We start from the raw sequence: 20,174 nt of genomic DNA, 5'->3' as shown, positions 1-20,174 counted from the left end.
AAAGCATATGTAAAAGATGCACCCAAAAGTACACCCTCCCAGACCCACAAGGAAATGTGGGAACATTTTTCATAAACACCCTCACACTTCTAGTATCAATGGCTTTTGAAGAAAAGCTTAAGAATACAAGAAATATGGAGGTATTGGAGTCTGCAGATATGTCCTGAGAGTAGAGACCAGAAGAAAATCCAGTTTTTTGAAACCCAGAAATAAAGCCAAAACAAACAAAACAACATTATTTTTTGCTCCAGACGGTCTACTGAGAGTAGTCCAGTAAGCTTTGTTACTCTTGCTTCCAAAAATCTCTTCGTGTTTATTCACAGTCCATGCACATCACTGGTCTGAGTCCATGTCTACTTCTACTTCTCTTGTGAAAGCTGAATACAGTGACACTGCTATCTTTTAATGAGCAGAGGAGTGTTCTTCATCCATTACTAGAAACAAGGAACAGAGGCACTGCAGCGAAGCAGATGGCAAACCATCTACAAGACAGTTTAGAAAGTAAAGCAGAAGGTGGTGATGGCCACAAGGAGTCTCCATAGATTTGGTGACTGGAGAGACTGCTCTGAGGGTTGAGGGGCACTGCAAAAAAACTTCCAAAACTTTGGAAGTCAGGAGAACTCTGAAGACTCCATGATCCAGTGACAATGGGATTATCAGACGCATTTAGAGGTAGAAAGGCATAGCAGAGTAGAAGTATAAGTAAGTGGAAGATATAAGAAAAAAGTGATTAGTGAAGAAAATTTAATCTATCAAACAAGAACAGATCAAATGAAAAGGTATACAGTACAGTGTCATATGAGGAAAATTATACAGATACAGACAATCATTCAGATTTGATAGGACCTTGGCAGGTCTCCAGTTAACCTTCTGTTCAAAACAGACAGGTTGCTCAAGGCTTTATCTAGTCAAGTCATAAAAACATCCATGGATAGAGACTGCACAACCTCTCTTGGCAATCCTTCCAATACTTGACTGCTCCACACTGAAAACGTTTTCTCTTGAATCAAGTCAGAAACCTTCTTGCTTTAATTTATGATTGTTGTCTCTTGTCCTCCCACCATATAACCTCCTTGCAGGTTCTAGCAGGCAGCTATCAGGTCCCTGTGGGGTCACCTCCATGCTGAATGGGCCCCATTCCCTTGGCTTCTGTTCACTGGACAAGTGCCCCAGCTCCTGATCATCTTGATGGCCCTCCATCGAACGCACTCCAGTTTACCAATGTCTTCTTTCCTGCTGGGGCACAGAGGAAATCACTGGATGTGGCACTGCAGATGCAGTCTAATGACTGCTGAGTAGAGGTGGACCATCACGGCCTTTGATCTACTGCCCATGTTCAAATCAGCGGATGTATATGCAATCCCACATTCCTTTCACATATATTACTTACTTGTTGTGTTCCTTTTCAACACTGTTTCCTAGCCTTTAACCTCATACCTACCCACTGCTTTGCTTGTTGTTCCAGGAAACCCAAGCACCATAGTCAAGCATGAGGGCATTTTATGCCCAGAGACAGGGAAGGAACTGTTTGCTCCTTTAAGTTTTAGATGCATATGTTAGTAAACACAAATTTTAAGCCTTCTTTTTTTAAATTAATATGCTCTCCATTTTCAAGTAAGCCAGGTACTAGACATGAAAATCTAGAGGCAACCCAGAGAACTATCTGCTGAAAACCAAATGAGAGCTTAGCCTGCTACCCAGAAACATCCATTGTCCATCCCTTTTCTTTTGGGCTTTGTGTTCAATGACATCCTCTGCAGGTTAACAATTAGTTTTTAGCATAAGAGTCCTGTGTCATCATTGTCATCTCCCCAGGGACTGAAACAGGCTGAGTGATTTTTAGATTATATGTTCTGATAAGACACAGGCTCCTGACTCTGTGCTTGTGCCATGCAGGCCACCTGCTCTATGGAGCTGCCACTGGGGACACAGTCGAACAGGTTTAATAATGGTGTTCTCTCTAGAGATGTAACTCAGAGCATGCTCAGAATTTACGTTCTATATCACTGACTAAAATCTTGTACATAAAATCCTAGAAATAAATAGGATCTAAGACTAGTTGCTAAAAAAGACTATAGAAATGTTAATTCCTGTTAAACAAGAATCTGTCCAGTCTGTAGTCATAAAAACTAAATGAGCACAGGAGTTGATAGAGCAGGGCAGATCCGTAATCTACCCAGTCAGATATCCTGTTTGACTTTACCCAAGATCACAGGAAAAGATAAAGCAATGAAGCACATTATTAAGACATATGGAATGATTCTTTCTGAAAGATTCCTCCTCTTCTTAAGTGCTTGCTTTATATCCTGAAGCAGCTGGTATTTCCTACTTCATTTTAGATTTTATTCTGCTCTAACTAGAAATGTTCTCATCATCCCTTTAATTGCCTGATTTCCTTTCAATAGCTGCTAAGTACTTGGTCTAAAAAAAAATAATCCCAGTGTGGCAGAAAGTTCCACATCAAATTATTCATTATGTAAAAAGCACTCCTTTTTGCTACTTTTAATCTGACTACCTTCCATTACTTGTTTTCTGAATTTCCCCCACTCATTCTTTTCAGGGTTGTAAGTCAATAGGAATTTGCAATTTATCTTCTCAGTTGTAGAGATGTAAAATAACAACTGTGCTACCTTGCAAAGTCAAAGAGATCCTCTTTTTCCCCCCACATTATCATGAAGAAAACTCTTGATTCATAAGCAGCTCTCTAGAAGTCAATGGTGTATTTTACACTATCTCAAAATTATTCCTATCAAAAGACTGTCCAAAGTGACAGTATCTGAAGTCACAACACAGAGAATGAGACTTCCTTCCTTTCTGGGAAAAGATTGTTAGACCTTATGCAGAAACATAATTATTAAATTCAAGCAGAAGAGGTGGGAAGCAGTATAATAATTTGCTGTGACTTGGAGATTTACTCAAGCCTGAAGACATACAGGCATAGAGCAATCTGCCTGGCTTCACCATGCTGGGGACTGTGCTCCCACTTGCCTATTCTGGACCATCCCAGGAGCTCAGGAGGTTTGAGGGGCACATGCAAAACATGGTTAAATGCTGCCACATCCACCAACTGCACCCAAACTCCAATCACTTTGAGTAAATTCTCCAGCAAGTTCAGATGAATTTGTCATGAAAATTCTGCCAAACAGCAAGTTTTTAATTCTGAAACACAAAAATCATATAAAAACCCTCAACATACAGAACAACAAAGAAAAAACATGAAGCGAAAGAGAAATGGAGAAATGGTTTGATACAATACTGAAGTGTGTGTAGAAATGTATGGAGATCTTGACAACAGTCAAAATAAGTGACTTGTTCCATCTTTGCAAGTGGAACAAGATTCAGACAAAAAGATTCTGGAAAAGGTAATATTATAAGAATTTGAATAAGAGCTGTGTGGTAGGTAGGAAAGGGTTTTTTCCATAGGTGTTATATCAAAAAATGGATGAAGATTTAGATTATAGTTTGGATGCGTAGACTTACTGAAGAATCAAACATTATACTTGGTCACAAGGGCTAAGTGAGCAACAGAACAGCAGCAGTGTTCACAGCCATCGAAAGAAGGATCTCAGACAATTTGTTTGACACAGGAGGAGGAGAAAGTAAAAAGCTCCAGTTTCAACATATACTCAGGTCCTCAGATATAAGGGAAACAAAGGGGCTGCTAGGAAACATTTTTAATCCTCTAGGTTCTAGAAAGGTATCAATGTTCATTAGCTCCCAATGTGTTCTAAATACTCTGAAATGTGTATGTTGCTAACTTACAGTCACAATACAGAACAATATACAAACAATATGAGGCAAACAAAGCCATGCTACATAGTTCAGACATGGGCATTCACACTAACTCCACATGATAGTTGTATTTCATGTACATAAATTTTATCATGTTTTTCAAATTATCTGGCTGCTCAGGAGTAATAAAACACTACCTTGCATGAGCATCGTAATGCTTGCACAGAAATTATATTACCAGCATTATCTACTGAAAAGAGAACAAAGATAAAAGAATATTGAAAAGACAGGAAACAAAGATAAAGTGTTACAGAACTGATGTTCATTCATAGTACAGATTTTTCACTTCTCAGTTTCATTGCCATAACTAGTTACCATTTGAATCACTACACCACAACTACATCCCAGTATCCTCATGATTTAGTTAGAAGCAAGTGATACCCACTCTAAATATTGCCAACATTTGCAATTCCTCCTTCTCCCAGCGACTCACATGCAAAGGGCCTATAAACTCCTACTGTCATCAGCCTAAGAAATGCCCTTGACTAGGACAGATGTTGCCATGGGCTTGAAGAACTTGTACCCTCTCTAGGAATCCAGCAACAGGTCTTTTGTTTTATCCAGTAGGCAGGGGGCACTCAAAATCCTCATCAGGAAGTGATCTGCAGCTATGCACCAAAGGGAAGAGTCTGGCCTGCAGGATTTCGGATTTCATTTAAGGCAGTGCTTAGCAAGAAGAGAGAGCAGAAGGTACATTTTCAATGCCATCTGCTGGATAAGATAGACAACTCTAATAAAGGCAAAAACCTGCTGTTTTCCATCTATCATCAACTCTTACCAAGGTTGGCTTGATCTTGAGTAACAAATTTCTGACTTTTGTGAATTATAATTTATATTCTGGTCAATCAAATTGCAAAGCTTCATTAAATGTGCCCCAACTGTTTGCAGAAATCATTGACACTATGGATATCATAGTGTAATTTCTCACATAGGACACCACTGTTATCATTCTCATAAAGAACACATTCCTCTTGTGATAGTGTTACCAAAGCACTTCTGAAGACTCTGATGGAATGACCTTCTTGTTCTATCATGCCATTTAGACAGCCTATTGGATCACCTAAATTCGGTAAAAAAACAAGGGATTGACATGAAATGAAGTCTGGCATGAGACTGATATAACTCATATAAGAGATGCAGGAACAGATTGCACTCCTAGGTCCTCAAATACAAAAATCGTACTTGCTGACGTGAAAAAACAACAATTGTTAATAAACAGATATTCTACTCTTCAACACTCCATATGGCAGTCTGATGGATTAAACACCAGCAGAGTGTTGATCACTCTAAAAGCTCATATTGAGATGATCTGGAAAATCTGTCTATCTACAATTTACGAATTCTGGTTAATTTAATTAAAATGCTGCATCACTAAGTGCCTTAATATGGGGAAAGCCATAAGCTTGTGAGGTTCCTGGCACATGCCTGCCTTCAGAAGAAGCTACAGAACAAATTAGCAAGAGTCTCCTTTTAAATTCGAGATACACAAAGGAAGACTCCTAAGCTAGAAAATCTAAGTGTACATGTAGGGAAGAAGAGAACAGAAAAATCTCCAAAATAGGTCAAGGGACAAGTGATACAATAAGGATAAGGATGCCAGTAGCGTAACGAAAAAACGACACAGGCTGTCGAGGTACTGGTGACCTCTTTGAAAGGGGCCAGCTAAGGTTAAAGGAAATTGGATGTGCTATAAATAGCAGACTGAGAAACGGAGACAGAGCGGTAGGGTTCAGGAGAGGAACTGTCCCCTTCCAAGGGAACGAAGGCCAGGAAGTCCCAAGAAAGAAGGAGCCCATGATCCACATGCTTGGCCAAAGGTAAACCCAATGGTGTCATCTACCTTTACCAAGGGAGGCTTGAGATCTGGCTTCTTCAACTGAGACAGGTTACAGCAAATCAATTACCGCAATTTAGCTAAGGGGCAGTACCTGTTAATTTTCAATTTGGTGTCAACACCATGAAGGAGAATCCTCAAGGCTAAGCCAGCTTAGAAAATTTTTTCCTTTCTAGATGCATGGCTGGATGAAAGAATACAGACATTCTCAACCCAAAAACCCTCACTTTGTCACAAAAGACAAGTGAGTAAACTGCTGGGATGTGGAAGCAGATGACAATTTGAAAAACAAAAACCTTTTCCATGTCTGCAGCAGCTCTGAGTTAATGGGAGCCAAAACATTCCCAATACGCTCACTACCATCTCTGGAATGGAGCCATGTATGTTAATACTTTTCTTACATTTAATAATATCTACTTTTGTTCTTCCTAAACAAAAAATGACAATGCTGGGTTCACTTCTTGGCAGCTAAAGCTGAGGATGAAGCATCAAGAGTTTTCCAGGCACAACTACTAAAATTTGAGAGGAGTTCGAAAAAGAGAAAGTGGTGTTATTAGGGAGATGTCATGGAAGAACAGACAGAAATCCCCATGTTACTACTGTCTTAGTCCGCTGTAATTAGCAAAGTATAAATCCTTTTTTCCTATTTCCATTCTCAAAACTATCTAGAGTAAGGAGAAAAATTCTAGATGGAAGAACAGCAGTAATCCCCAGAAACACATTAGTTTAGGCTCATTTCTTGTTCTGAAATGTTAAACAGAAACAATTTTGGATTTTGTTCTATAGAATGATCATCTTACTTGGAAAAACACGAGCATTCTTTCTAGTATGGTAATTGATCCCCTACTTGTATAGGCAGATGAGGTTCTGCTTGCAAAAACGAAGAGGATCTGTTGACTTTCTGCAACAGAGGATAGGGAATGCGAAGTTGTGAAGAAGGCCTGGTTGTGTTCTATGTCTAGCACAGTATCACAAAGAAACATTGTCACCCTCAAGGCCACTTCAGCTCTGTTTCCACAATTCACTGCGTGACAAAAAAGAACTTTTACAATGCACACCCCTATACTAATCTTTCCCATAAGAGTAGAATTCAAAAAAATTATCTGAGAGTAAATAAAAAGCAAAGCCATGTGCTTAGAAAATAAAACCCACTTTAAAAAAGCTCAATCTCATTTACATTTCACTCTCCAATATCATCTCCATGCTTCCTCTAGACTATTTCCAACCACTTTTAGAACATGTGACTGAGCATGCTGGAGCCAAAGTTAATTATTTCCATATCAAATACAAGAGTACTGATATTCTATACTATCACAAGCATAAGAGCCAATAAAAAGTGCCTGAGACAGAAAGCAAGGTGGGAAAATAATCTTCCTTCCCCTAAGCCTTCCCTGCTTCAGAGAAACCAAGCAGGCTGGTTTCAAAACAAGAGCAAGTGATATAACCAAACAAAAGCAGATCTGAAAGGTGAGCAAACCCCACAAGCCACACAGTCATTATTACTGTGTCGAGAGCACACTTGTTAAAAATGTATATTTTAATTTTCTGTATTGCTAAAGGTCCCAATTTGCCCAGGGATCTAGCTAAGCTGCCATTTTCTACCACGACATAGTCTAATCTTTATTTAATGGATTTAGCATCTATCTTCACTAGAGTGGTCTCTAAGGGAAAGGGGAGGGGAGTATGAAGGGGCATGAAGAGATGATCAGATCCCCCCTCTCCTTCATCCATCCGGCGCTCATGTTTGTGTTCAAAATTCAATTACCTCCTTATTGATACTTCACAGAGATATTTAAGCTGCAAACATGAAGCCCTGATTTCCCAGGGGGCCATGCCCCTCTCTATTTCACTGCTCTGCTTCCCCCAGGGTGAATTCCTGAGGCGTCCATATTAATAGGTAATCAGTCACAATTCATTTATTAAACAGCTAGCAAGGTTTATCAGCCTGCTCTGATTAGCCAGAAGAAGCCACTGAATTCCTAATTTATTTATGGAAATGTAAGTGTCTTTTTGAATTCCATTCATGAAGACAGGGGTGCTGTGGGTCTGGCACACTGAATTCTAACAGGGAAGCAGCAGGCAACCTGGAGACCGAGGACTTTGCAACTTCAGCCTGGGAAATGCACTACGGTGACCCCAGCGTGATCAATAGATTTAGGGCCAGAACCTCAGACAAGGATTCACAAGCCAGCTCGTCAGAGAGTAGGCACTGCCACCCACTGCAACTAGAGAATTATTATCCCAATGGCTCAGTGGATGGAATGGCTGGAAAAAGTTCCCTAAACTGACACTGAGCTGTCAGTGTGATAAAACTAGGTCAAAATAATAAAGAAAAAAAATAGAAGCATTTTTAAAAGTTCCAATAAAACATTTAGAACAGCGCTGAAAACAACTTCAAGATAACACTAATATATGTATTTACATGTAAAGTACAGCTTTTTGAAAGCTGGTACAACCTTTACATTATTTCTGCTATAGTAATTTCAACTAAACTAGTTTTAAAATGGAACACCACTACTGTACTTCCAAACTAAGACACGGAAGCTCAGTGATGCTGCTGGATTACCAGAAAGTGAAAATGGCTAAAACCCATAAAAAATGTCATTTCTCTATTGTTGTAAACAGAGACATGGAATACTCAGTAAAAAGCAGACCTTGAAGTGAAAAGACTTATACATGCATTTGATACATCTTAAGGCAATTACAATACAGCTTCGTATAATATAAAACTTATACACACAGGCCTTTGAAGGTTCAAGGTTACCACTGTTGAAAAACTTTTTATCTCTGTCAGCTGTGTAGTGATCTCCAAAAGTCACATTCACCTGAATTTTACCCACCATAGTTACTTAATCAGGAAACAACTAGGAATGGAAGACTACGAAAATGTTTCTTTTGCTTCTCAATGCAAATTTGAGCCAGGTAACTTTCACAGTATCCCCCTCTGCGATTAGTGACTTTCCTGAATAGCTCTACAGGGAAGTAAACACAGGTAAACATAGAGATTGTATTTTCAAATCCTCCGAACAAGGTGGATAATCAAGCAGATGCAGTAGCCAAAAGGGTATTTTCGATTAATTTTTTCCTAAATTATTTAGTTCTCAAAACTGACAGGATTTAACAATATAGAGTGTTATATGAAATACAGACAGAGGCATGTTTAAACATATTAAGAGCATTTCTCTTAACACTAATTCTGAGACACTGTTATGAGACATTGTGTTCAGCTACTGCAGTATTCTGATCTGATTATTAACTGACTACTAAAGCATTCAAAACTAACAAATCAAAGCATAAAGGAAGAGGATGCAGATGCCACTCCACAATACTGTATTTCACAAAAATTATTTCAGTTCAATCACAGTTACTTGAAAATATATTTCAAAAAACAATCCTATGTGGTTTAAAACTGGCTACACCTACACTCTTTGAATTTACAAGCACAAGTGCGCTAGTTACATAAAAGGTTTTAATTCGCTTAAGATTTTGTTATGCAAAAATTGCACTAGTGCATTAAAACCGGTATAAAATCCCCACTTCAACTAAACTAGTACAACCCACAACCTAAATACAAAATATATGATTTCCTCTCAAATTACAGTGGTCAGACATGAAAAGATGTAGTACATGCAATAAATACATCTGAAATGCTAGGAGGAATGAGTGTTTCAATTCATCTATGACCAGAACCTGTATGTTGCAAGTGTCTGAAGTCAGGAATGGCATGGGGAAATGAATCCTGGAAGAAGCATCTTTTCATTGCTTGAAAAAGTAATCAATAGCTTAATTGTTATTAGTTTGTGTTTCACGCAGTTAAGAGTGATTCAGTGTGTTTTTCCTACTATGAAATGTAGTTCCCAGAAGAAGGAAAAAGACACATAGTTTACACGAAAGGTTTCTCAATACCTTTCCTCTACTGTATAAGAAGGATTTCCACACTGCCACAACAGGCAGACATCACAGGATTTTACAACAGACCCAAACATCTAATCAAGATGTGGCAATCAACAGCCAGTTTCTCCAGCCCTCATTGCTTAGGGAACTGCAAATGCTACCAATGAAAATAAAACAACCTGTTCCTTTCCTGAGTCTAGCCATACTTCACCTTTTCCCCCTTCAGCAGTAAATTCACAATGGTGATTTCAAATGAGAGCTTTGCAGAATACACGAGACAGAACTCACTATGGAGCAGGTAAAGAAGGACACTCATGCATGTTTTCACTGGGAAGCTCACTGAGCATCAAACAATGTTATTTACACTCCCTCAACACATAAGCTCCTTATCACACAGAAAACTGCAGCACTGTCCATAACTGACGTCCAAACCATGCTGCCCAAATATTGGAGAATGCTGGAGAATACAAGCTGTAATCATGTTGCAATTACTTCTAGTCCACACAGATGTTATTTCTAGTCTCATAGCTTTCACAGATGTTACTTCTAGTTATTTCTAGTTTTCACTGCTTTCAAAACACAATGGAGTGAAAGCAAAGTAGCACTGGCTTTTTGAAACCAAAGACAATTGCTCCAGGAGATGCAAAGTCTTGTAATTCATGCTTCTTCCTTGACTTGGTTTAAGACATTAGCATTTGCACTGAAATTATTACACACTGCTGCTCACGTTAGCACATACACACAATGGAAGGCTGGGTTACCTACTCAGCTGCCTTGTATTCCTGCCCACATGTCAACCCCCTCAAACGTCACCAGCTAGCTTCCCAAGCCATCAGCTTCCTTTATGCAACATGTATGTCACTACAATACCATGTATATGGAAAAGAACCTACACAATTATAAGAGAATAGAATTTAGTATTACAACAGAGAACACAATATTACAATCTTTAACTGCTTGACTCATTTTCAAACTAACCATTTTAAAGTCCATTGTAATGCAATCAAATCTGATACAGACACCCAGTCAAACCTAGCATGCTTCTGCCCACCCACCGAGGCAGAACTGGGACTCATGTCCCTGTGTAACATCCAAAGAGTTTTAAAATAAAACCAAAAAGTATTACATAGGTACTCCTTTCTTTCTAAATGCCACTTGATAGAACTTGATGACAAACACCAATTACTGTGGTGAAAATTACTCTTCACACTTTCATCGTGTCCCATCTAGTCCTCCATCTTATACATTTATTTCCAGTGATCATATACAATGCCCGTATACTTTTAAGGCAACTACAGTAACAAACTACATGATTACAATAAAACCAGGGACAACAATTTCTGTTTTTCTTGCACAGTCAGCGCCAGTAACACCATACTTCTAATGACTTATACATGGAATGCCACAAACTGCACATACAAAAATCACTTCCTACGCTACTTAAATGCTGTAACTTAAGGGACAGACACTTAGATGCAGAGCACAATACAGTTCAGAATAAAAATGAGAATCTCTAATTGACACTGGAGAAAATTAGATTCTAATTGCATATGCTGTATTTTGCTGATGACAATGAGGTTACCATTTGCAAAAAAAGTGTTATGAGTTCCTTAACAACCAACAGGTTATGAAGACCTTTGTCATATAACTCATTAGAAATGTGACATTTTCAACAGCAGAGAGCCCTCTAGAGCTACCATGGGAAAACAGTTCAGCAGCCCTCCAAAAGAAGGGCACCAACGCAGCTTATTGCAACACCTGGGCTCTTCACGGATTCCCCTTCAGCTACTGACCTGGTTCAGCAGAACAGCAATCAAACCCCAGAATGAAAGAACAGAAGTCACATTTTAATTTGAAGAATATGGGAGCTAATATTTGTTGAATTGCCAGTGAACTTGGAAAGCTTCAAAATATAATAATGAGTTTTGGGGATGTTGTGCAAGGACTTGAAGAGATACTTATTTATAATACAGATGTTTGTAAAACATCACCAAATACCTGAAAAGCCAAATTTTACATTACAGTGCATCGTGACACTAAAATAAGTGGCACTTTGTGAAGTTTAAACAATATGTGGATATATGCCTCATAGCACAGAAAGTACTCCCTATGGAAATGCCCTCTGAACGTAAAATAATTTCTACACAGAAAATATATTCTGCTGAACTTATTATAATAAGGTTTACAAACTTTCACTAAAACAGTATTCAAAACAACACAAAAGTGAAATTTACTTAATTGGTTATTAGATGCCTTTCAATTACCTCCACTCTTGTGCTTGCACTGTAGCAACCAATCATTAAAATTAAATTACAAACTGAAAATCTCTACTTACACAGCATGGAATTTCCTATTCCCACCTCCCCAATTACAATAAAAGTTTAAGATAAATTACAAGAAAATAACTGAACTATATTCTTTAGCTTTACAACTTTAGACTTACAACTGCGAAAAGCAGTAAACACAACTTTATTACCACCTCATTGTGACCAAAAATTTCAGCAAGAATAAACACACCCATTTTCTCAGAACCAAAACCCACTGAAACATAATATTTTGGGACTGACTACTGAATTATAGCACACCAACCACAGGTTTGGTTTCACATTTTAAGAGCCTAAGTTAACCACTGAAAGTTATGAGCTTAACTTTCTGCCCATTAATTCATCAGGCTTAATTACGATACCAGTTTGTCATGTGCTTAGGGAACAACAATCTCTTGGACATTTTAAAGAATTCACAAACAGCCTTCAAACACGCTTTCATGGGCAAGTATAAAGTAATGTTTTATTACCAAAATAAATTTCTAAGAGCCAACACTTCACTGGAGGGGGGAGGTGAAGAACAAACTTGCAGTGAATATGATGAGAAGAGGTAGTATGTCTACTCTGCTGGCAACAGCATTAAGCACCCTTTTTTGATCTCCAGTGAGAACTCAAAAAGCCATAGCAAAACCTTCCTGTACAGACAGAGAAAATTCAACATATCTCAGCACCCCAACAAATTTATGTTAGGATCCTGGAAGTCAGGAGTACAGTTCCCCATTGGGGCTATTTTTATCTCAGGCCCACTGATATATACAACAATGCACTTCTAAAGGAGAAAATTTTCAGAACAAAAATCACCCCATTTTACATAAATTGGTTACTTCTCTGCCCTAAACCCCCAAAAGCTCATGGACTTAAACTCCAGTTATGTTGGGACACATGGATATGCTACGTTTTTACAAGATTTTTATTCTATCTTACATTCAGTTTTCAATGCCCAACAAAATGCAATAGCTATCATTGCTTCCGTGCTATTAATAGTCGTGATCCTTTGATATTCTGAAATAAAGTTATTGTCTTATTTTAGAATCAAGTACAATCTTTGTGCATCAAGAATTGGTACCACAGAAGACAAGGCTTAGATATAGAAAATAAGGCTTACATATAAAAGAAAAGGTACATTCAGATTAAATTGGTTGTACATGCCTGTGCAGACACCAAGCAGATCCACACCAAGAGCAAGAACACAGAGGCATCCTCATTAGAAACATGTCAGGACAGTAAACTGCACATGTAAACCAAGGGTCATAGTGGAGTCCTCAGCTCCTTTACCCTACCCCCATAAAATGTGTATTTCTACAGGAGATATATGGGAACTAGTTACAAAAGTCAAGCAATTAAAAAGCATTGCTGAGGTATTCATGGGACTGTACCAGCCACAAGTGCCTGACAGGTCTGCTCCTGTGCGAGTCCCTGGAGAGCCATCACACTTCAATTACTATCACTAACATTAGTCATTATCAGGCTGGCTCCAGCCCCCAGGGAAGGCAGCTTGTGATGACAATATCCAGCCTCTCCTTGTAAAACAATTCATTAGGCAAAGCGGAACAGCTGGGGCAGCCACGTGGATCTCTGCAGAGTGGCCGCCCCACCGGACCTCCAGCCCCCCTTTTCCTTTTGGACAGGGGCAGCCACTGCCCCCATGACAGCTGTAAAAGCCTCTGGGGACACTTCAGGTTTAATCAGTGCTCCTTATACTCAGGGGAAGCATTTGATTGCAAACTTAAACTAATGGCACTCAGAAGGTTACAACAATCATCAGATAAGAGGCTTTAGGGCATTTTTATCTTGTTCTAATGCTCACAAGTTAATGAGGCAATAAGAGACAGATACTATCAGACTTGGTCTAGCAACATTATACAGATACGATGTTCGAAGTTGCGTTACTGGAGATGCAAAAGGAAAGGCGGCAAGTTCATTATTGATCTTACAGAAGACTTCATCCTCAAAACAACTGAAATCACTCAATAAAGAGACAAAATACTTGGCAAATTTTCACATAGCTTTGTATGCACTATCACTGGATCCAAAAGAGAGAAAACTGAAAAGGAATGTAGCAATTGTGCTACCAAACTGGTAAATTATCCCCGGTATTACTATGGATACATACTAATAATTTTTAACCTTTATGCTGCTTGCAAATAGAAATCCTTTGATATCTATAATGTCTGTAAACGGCTGAGAACAGCCTCGCTTTTCTTAGTTGTCCTGCCTCGGTCCCAGGCTGAAGAGCACTTGATACTGGGATCTGTTTCATCATCACATTCTCATTTTACTTCCACTGATGACAGACACAATATTCTAGTGATGCCGTCCTGTGGCATGTAATAGCAGCAAGCAGGAGGAAACAACAAACAGCACACAAGAAAGGATACTTAACAATAAAGGCTTTATATGCTGTTTTTTAAAATCTGTGATTTTTCTAATGTCTTACAGAAGCAAGTTAACGTGAACTCCACCTTCCAGCTACGGAAATAGGAAGGGGCACGTAAGAAGGCAAATAAACCAACCAGGCAGAAGAATGGTAGTGTCAGAAACTGAAGTCTCCAAAGTCACACTCTAGTGAGGTTTCCACTAGGATTAGCTGCTGCTCTGCAAATAGGTCCAGCAACCCATACTGGGGAAGAAAATCCTTTTTTCACTCCTGCCAGAAGCCAAAATTGATGGGAAAACATTTCAGACAGAGATGATACAGGGATAATCTTTCCAGTATTTGTAAATACAGAGTAAATGTTCTATTAACACAGAAGAAGAAGAAAAGTTTTAATTGGATAAAGGCATAGACTGCAAAAGATTTTTAAATAATAAATATAGATCAGTTGTAAAGGTTTGAGAGTCCCTGCCAGAGTGTTTCCTGAGATTTGTTTGGCATTTTTGTGTTTTTAAACGATAATGGAAAAATGCACATAACCTTATGCTCGATCAAACTTTTTCACATCCTCAATTCCTCCACTGACAGTAGTCTACAAGTTATCCTGTCAGAACGAGAGTAGCAAAAAATAGGCTTCTGACAGTATAATGTAAGAATTTTTTGTTTGTAGTCATGTTTCTTTCTGTGCCAAACATGTGGCAGGTAGAAATGCTTTAATGTGACAGACCATTCCTTCACTTTTGGGGCTGAAAGGTCTTCAGTCAAGCACCATTGACCCTCTACTTGTCCAGACAGATGAAGGTGGTTTCACTGTCCATTTCAGCCAAGACACACAAGAACCTCTGTGTATGCTGTGGACCATACTCTTTCTCTGCTCAAAGAATTAAACTGAATGGACTGTATCTCCCTATGAAGTAAAATGGGCTCTGCAGCCCACATTGCTCAGACTCATAATCAGCTCTGTGGATGGAAGTATTTGAAAGTCCATTCATCATCCTCCAAAAGCATAAAAGCCATCACTGCAACACAAGAATTCTCAGGTTTGTTGTTCCTAATCAGGCTGCTCACATAGCGGCACATCATGGAGTTCCGCCTGCCTGAACCTCATAAGCTGAACCATTTGGTGCTGTGGGGAATGCAGGCTCTGAATGAACTTAGTTCTAGAAAGGATCTCAGAGCACAGAAATATTGAACCACTGGATGGATGATCTGGGCTACAAGGGCTCAGGAGGTCTCCTAGTAAAAGTAGGGTCGATTATGAAGTCAGATCGTGTTGCTTAAGGCTTTATTCAGTCATGTCTGGAAAACCTCTAAGAACTGAGAGTGCACAACCACCCTGGTGACTGCACAATGTGTTCCACAACTTGACTGACCAAAGCTAATATTCCAGATGCCTTCACAAAGTACAAATCAGTGCTCTGAGCAGCATACCAAAAATGCTGCAAAAGTTAATGGTGATGGATCAGACGAATGATCACAGTCTTCAAAGCAGCTTGGTCAGTCTTCAGATTAATCAGATTTCTCCCTCTTTCCCCACTACCATTGAAAAGGTTCCCTTCTCTTAACCATAGGAAGTATCTAGATCAACCTTCACTCTATCAACATGAATTCAACAAGTCTTTTCCAGAAAGGATCAAACTATCGCAGCACTTCTTCCTACCATCAACCAAACTATAGGAGCCAAAGGGGACTTTCAGAAGAAACATTTTTAGAAATGAATACCAGGGTATAACTAATGTTTCGTGTGGAGTTTTTATTGGTTTGTTTTGGGGGTTTTCTTGTTGTTGTTTGTCATTGGTTTTGTTTGTTGGGGTTGTGGGTTTTTTGGGGGGGGTTGTTGTTTTTGTCTTGTTTTAATAAAGCCACTAATACATCCTGGTTGAAGTACCTTTCAGAGGTGACCTTTGTTTTACCAAAAATCAGATCCACCAACTCGGTATGGGGGTGTAGATAAAGCGAGAAGGAAGATGAGAGAAAAGGAAAAAAGACATTTCAATAAAGTTCAGATAAAAAGCATCTCATAATAACTCAGCTTTTATTTAGAATGTTGATGCTGCATTGAGCATCACTCACTAAGATCAATAGCAGTTATCTGGCAGCTTTTGGGCCACTTAACATGTGGTCCTTATATATAACTTTGGAAACTCAGTTACCAGAGCTAGATGGGACACTGTCTACCACTGGAAAAACTTCCCTTTGTACTTCCAACATCAGGCTCTGGAATAAACCATGCAAGGGCAGATGTCATCTTAGTATTTCTAACACTTCTATATCTAACCTCATTTAAAAGCCATCTATGCAATCACAGAGTTTACATTGTTTATGATGATCTCCCTTTGGTAAAAGGTGTTCATCAGACTTACAGAAATTCTATCAGCTGCATTTGGGGGTTTCAATACATACTTTACATAATGGAAATTTGGGTTTTTACAGTCACTTTGGATATTTAAAAGTAATTCTGTGACAAAATAATTATCTTCTTACTGTGACAAAAACTTAGTAAGTCACAGACAAAAAAATCCAACCTGATCTATAGAACCTAACAAAAGAAGATTCCATATAGACAAGTATCTACAACAGGCATCAAACAGAAAATAAAAGCAAAGAGAAACTGCAGAAGTTTGAAATTCTGACACATTTAAGAGAGTTTTGTAGATTTTTTTCCCTTTCTCAAACTCCAACAGTATACACCTCCTTCTGCAGCAAGCACAGTCATCAATGCCTGGAGACTACGATGCTGTATTACTACTCACCATTGATATCCACAATAGCACTTCCTCCTCAGAGTAAGGGAAGGGCAAGAAGGCAAAGATGCAGAAGATTCTTGAAACTTACAGAAATATTTATTCTACTTTACCAACAGACAGAGAACACCCTAAGGATCCATGCAGTATTTTTTCCATATATGACAGTTACCTAGACACAGCATTTGTTTTATGGTAAGAATGCACAATTTATGCATATGGGTAGAATTACATCTGATATCAGTACACTGTATCTCCCTGATTTTATATTTAAGAACCACCTGAACCTGCTTGCTTTTTTGGGATTTTTTTTCTGCACACAAAGTGCAACTCAACCACGCATCCGTTTATTTTAAAAAAAAACAATAGCAGCCAAGGTCCAGACTCAATTTCCATCCTCACCATTGCAACCTAATCTCCTGGCAAGTTAATGCAAATCAAAGTGAACACTTCTCTGACACTGGTAGCAAAGCGTGTTCCTCTCCCAAGAGAGACCTGTAAAACAGGACAGTCACTGACAGCAGTACAATTACTGACACAGATACAGACTTTATGGACATGTTTATCTCTGCTGTAAATCCACACTCTCTCTCCACTCCGATTCATGAGTCATAAAGAAATTGCAGATAATGAAAAAGTTGGAGAAATTTACAGCGTGTCGGAAACCTCAGACAGCCAGAAGAAATTAAAGAGCTGACTGAGGATAAATCACACAGGTACAATTAAAACTTCCTATACCTTCTTCACTTCCAAACTGGGGCACAAGCCAATGGAGATGATGGAAAGTTGAGGTCATGACTCCTCTGACTGTAATAATTTCTTAACTACCTACATGTCAAAATTAGCCAATTCACCAATCACGTATGAATGGCAATTTCAAGCAGGCATTCTGCTGTCTTGCTCTTCCAGTTGGCAGCGCCCTGGAAAAATCCTGCCTGTAAATAAGCCACCCAGCAAAAAGTATAAGGAAAGGTGATTTCCTTGTCCCTCTGCAGATGCAGAGTATCTCTTACCACAGCATTGTGCATTAAAATGAAGCAGCAGATCTACAGCATGGGAGGAGAGTATAAAAAGAATTGGTAGAAAGGCCAAGGTTTCATATAGAAATCATAGCACCTTGGACATTATGGTGACAGGGCCATATAAACATCTGAACAGACAATTTAAGCATACTTTTCACCTCTCTGAAAAAAAAAAACAAATAAGGACAAAGGATCACTATGAATGTAAACTGAAAACAGTCTTCATACTTTTTCCTACTAAGAAAAACTAAATCAACCATTTCAGCTGATTGTAAGCTCCTGAAAATCTCTGTGATCATTTCCTAACCCACAAACAAACCACCCAAAATGTGACACATTTTCTGGGAGAAGTCAACTAATTCTGCTAAGCAACTCCTTAAGCTAACTGAATATTACAGAAATCCAGTGCCTAAGGAGCATAATTTTGTTGTCCAGCTATAAAAGTCTTCCTTTGAGCTTTTAAGCACATGAAGTATATTATTTCACACAAATTCCTTCTCAAATACAGTACCATATAACAAAATAAGTGAGAAATATGCTTTCAAGCAAAACTGAAACATGACGAAGATTCATTCAGCAAGGCAGGGAATGTAGAAAACTAACAAAAAAATTAGTTGCTACAAAGAAAATTCTAAGCAGAGCAGAAATGAGTGAAGGACACGCACCTCAAACTGCTTCCTCCAATGCAGGGCAGCTCACTTTGCAAGTAAATAAACCGTACATTTTAAGTTTAAGAACATAACAAGCACTAGACTTGGCAGAAAACATTCTCTTCCGTGTCCAACATATTTAGAACAATGCAGGTGATTTCAAAATATATTTTCTTCTTTCTTGTTCCAGATTAATACAGACACACTAGTGCTAGACACACTGTACTTCTAGAGGCGCCAGCTTTTAACAAAGAAAAAGTGAGTATCTTCCTTACTCTTTTGTCAACAGTCAAGATTGTAAGAACATTGCTGTATCTTTCTAAAAACTGGCACTGAGTCTTCTGCTGTGGGATCTAGATTTAGATCCACATCACATGATCCTCTTTCACTTTATTTCCTTCTTCTTTCTCCAAAACATAGCTCTCTTCTCCAGCTCCACCACAACACTTCAGACAGTCTTGTTTTTCCAAGGAAACAGGGAAAGAGTTCATGTTAAGGAAAGAGTCTGCTCTTCTACATGGATTCCAAAACCTCATTTTGACTAAAAAGAAACCGTAAGAATCCAATTCACTTTTCCATGCAACTTCCCAGACTGCAGAGAGTGGACATACCGTTTTTACCAAAATGGACCAACAAGACATTTCAGAAGACACCCTGAGACAGATTAAAGCACTCTTTACTTACACAGGTTAGCAAAGGCATATAGTGCCTTCTGTACAATCCTAAACATTCACTGGTCAGATTATGTGACCAATACATCTGTTCTAGAACGAGCAGCAATCACAAGTATTGAGGCCATGTTGCTGAGAACACAGCTGCGTTGGGCAGGACACGTCTCAAGGAGGAAGGACCACTGCCTCCCTAAGATCCTGCTTTATGGTGAACTTGCCACCAGCTGCCGCAAGAGAGGAGATACAAGGACTCCCTGAAACAACATCTCAGCCTTGGCCATATTGATCATCATAACTGGTCTACTCTGGCCTCCAGTCGGGAGGTCTGGAGACACACTATCTATAACGCTGCTGCTTCCTTTGAGAACGCATGCAGGATCACTCTTGAGGAGAAAAGACAACGCAGAAAGAATCGTATCTTGCAGAATTTACCACCTAAGGAGTCTTTCTGCTGTGCCTTTTGCAACTGGACGTGTCTATCTCGTATTGGCCTTTTTAGCCACCAGCGCGCTTGTAACAAACGTGGGTAGAGCCTCTCCCAAATCTTCGTTCGCAAAGCCTAGCCAGGATGAACTTACACATATCTGTTCATATGTTCGTTTCCTACAAATGTAAGAACCTGAAACATTTTGTTACAAACAATTGTACATACTGACCAGAAAGAGCACCAGGCAACAATAATGTAGAAAGTGAGGGCACATTCACAACTGTGAAGTAAGGCTTCCAAGCTCAAAAAGCCTATGTGTTGCCAGGACTAAAGAAAAAGTGGTTATGATCAGGAGATATTTTTATCTGATCAATTACATCACTGGTAGAAGCTTGTTTGGGTACAAAGGCCGGGTGTTTTGCATGGAGCCTAAAAAAGGCTG

At 39.0% G+C, this 20,174-nt stretch overlaps 1 protein-coding gene across 3 annotated transcripts in view; it reads right to left on the bottom strand.

Moving 5' to 3' along the window:
• LIN52 (lin-52 DREAM MuvB core complex component) overlaps positions 1 to 20,174 on the bottom strand; it is a 57,214-nt gene that overhangs the window by 29,107 nt on the left and 7,933 nt on the right. The window contains exon 6 of one of the 3 annotated variants that reach the window (XM_027671438.1): positions 983 to 1,233. The exons of the other annotated variants lie outside the window; for them this stretch is intronic. Within the exon in view, the coding sequence (XP_027527239.1) occupies positions 1,232 to 1,233 (2 nt within the window). The 3' untranslated portion in view covers positions 983 to 1,231. Of the gene's footprint in view, positions 1 to 982; positions 1,234 to 20,174 lie in introns of those variants that run through there. 3 annotated transcript variants of the gene reach the window in all.

The sequence above is a fragment of the Neopelma chrysocephalum genome, unplaced genomic scaffold (assembly GCF_003984885.1).
Source record: "Neopelma chrysocephalum unplaced genomic scaffold, ASM398488v2 Primary Assembly neopelma1_24, whole genome shotgun sequence".
NCBI lineage: Eukaryota > Metazoa > Chordata > Aves > Passeriformes > Pipridae > Neopelma > Neopelma chrysocephalum.
Note: the sequence above shows the minus strand (reverse complement) of the source record. Positions and strands in the feature narration are given on the sequence as shown.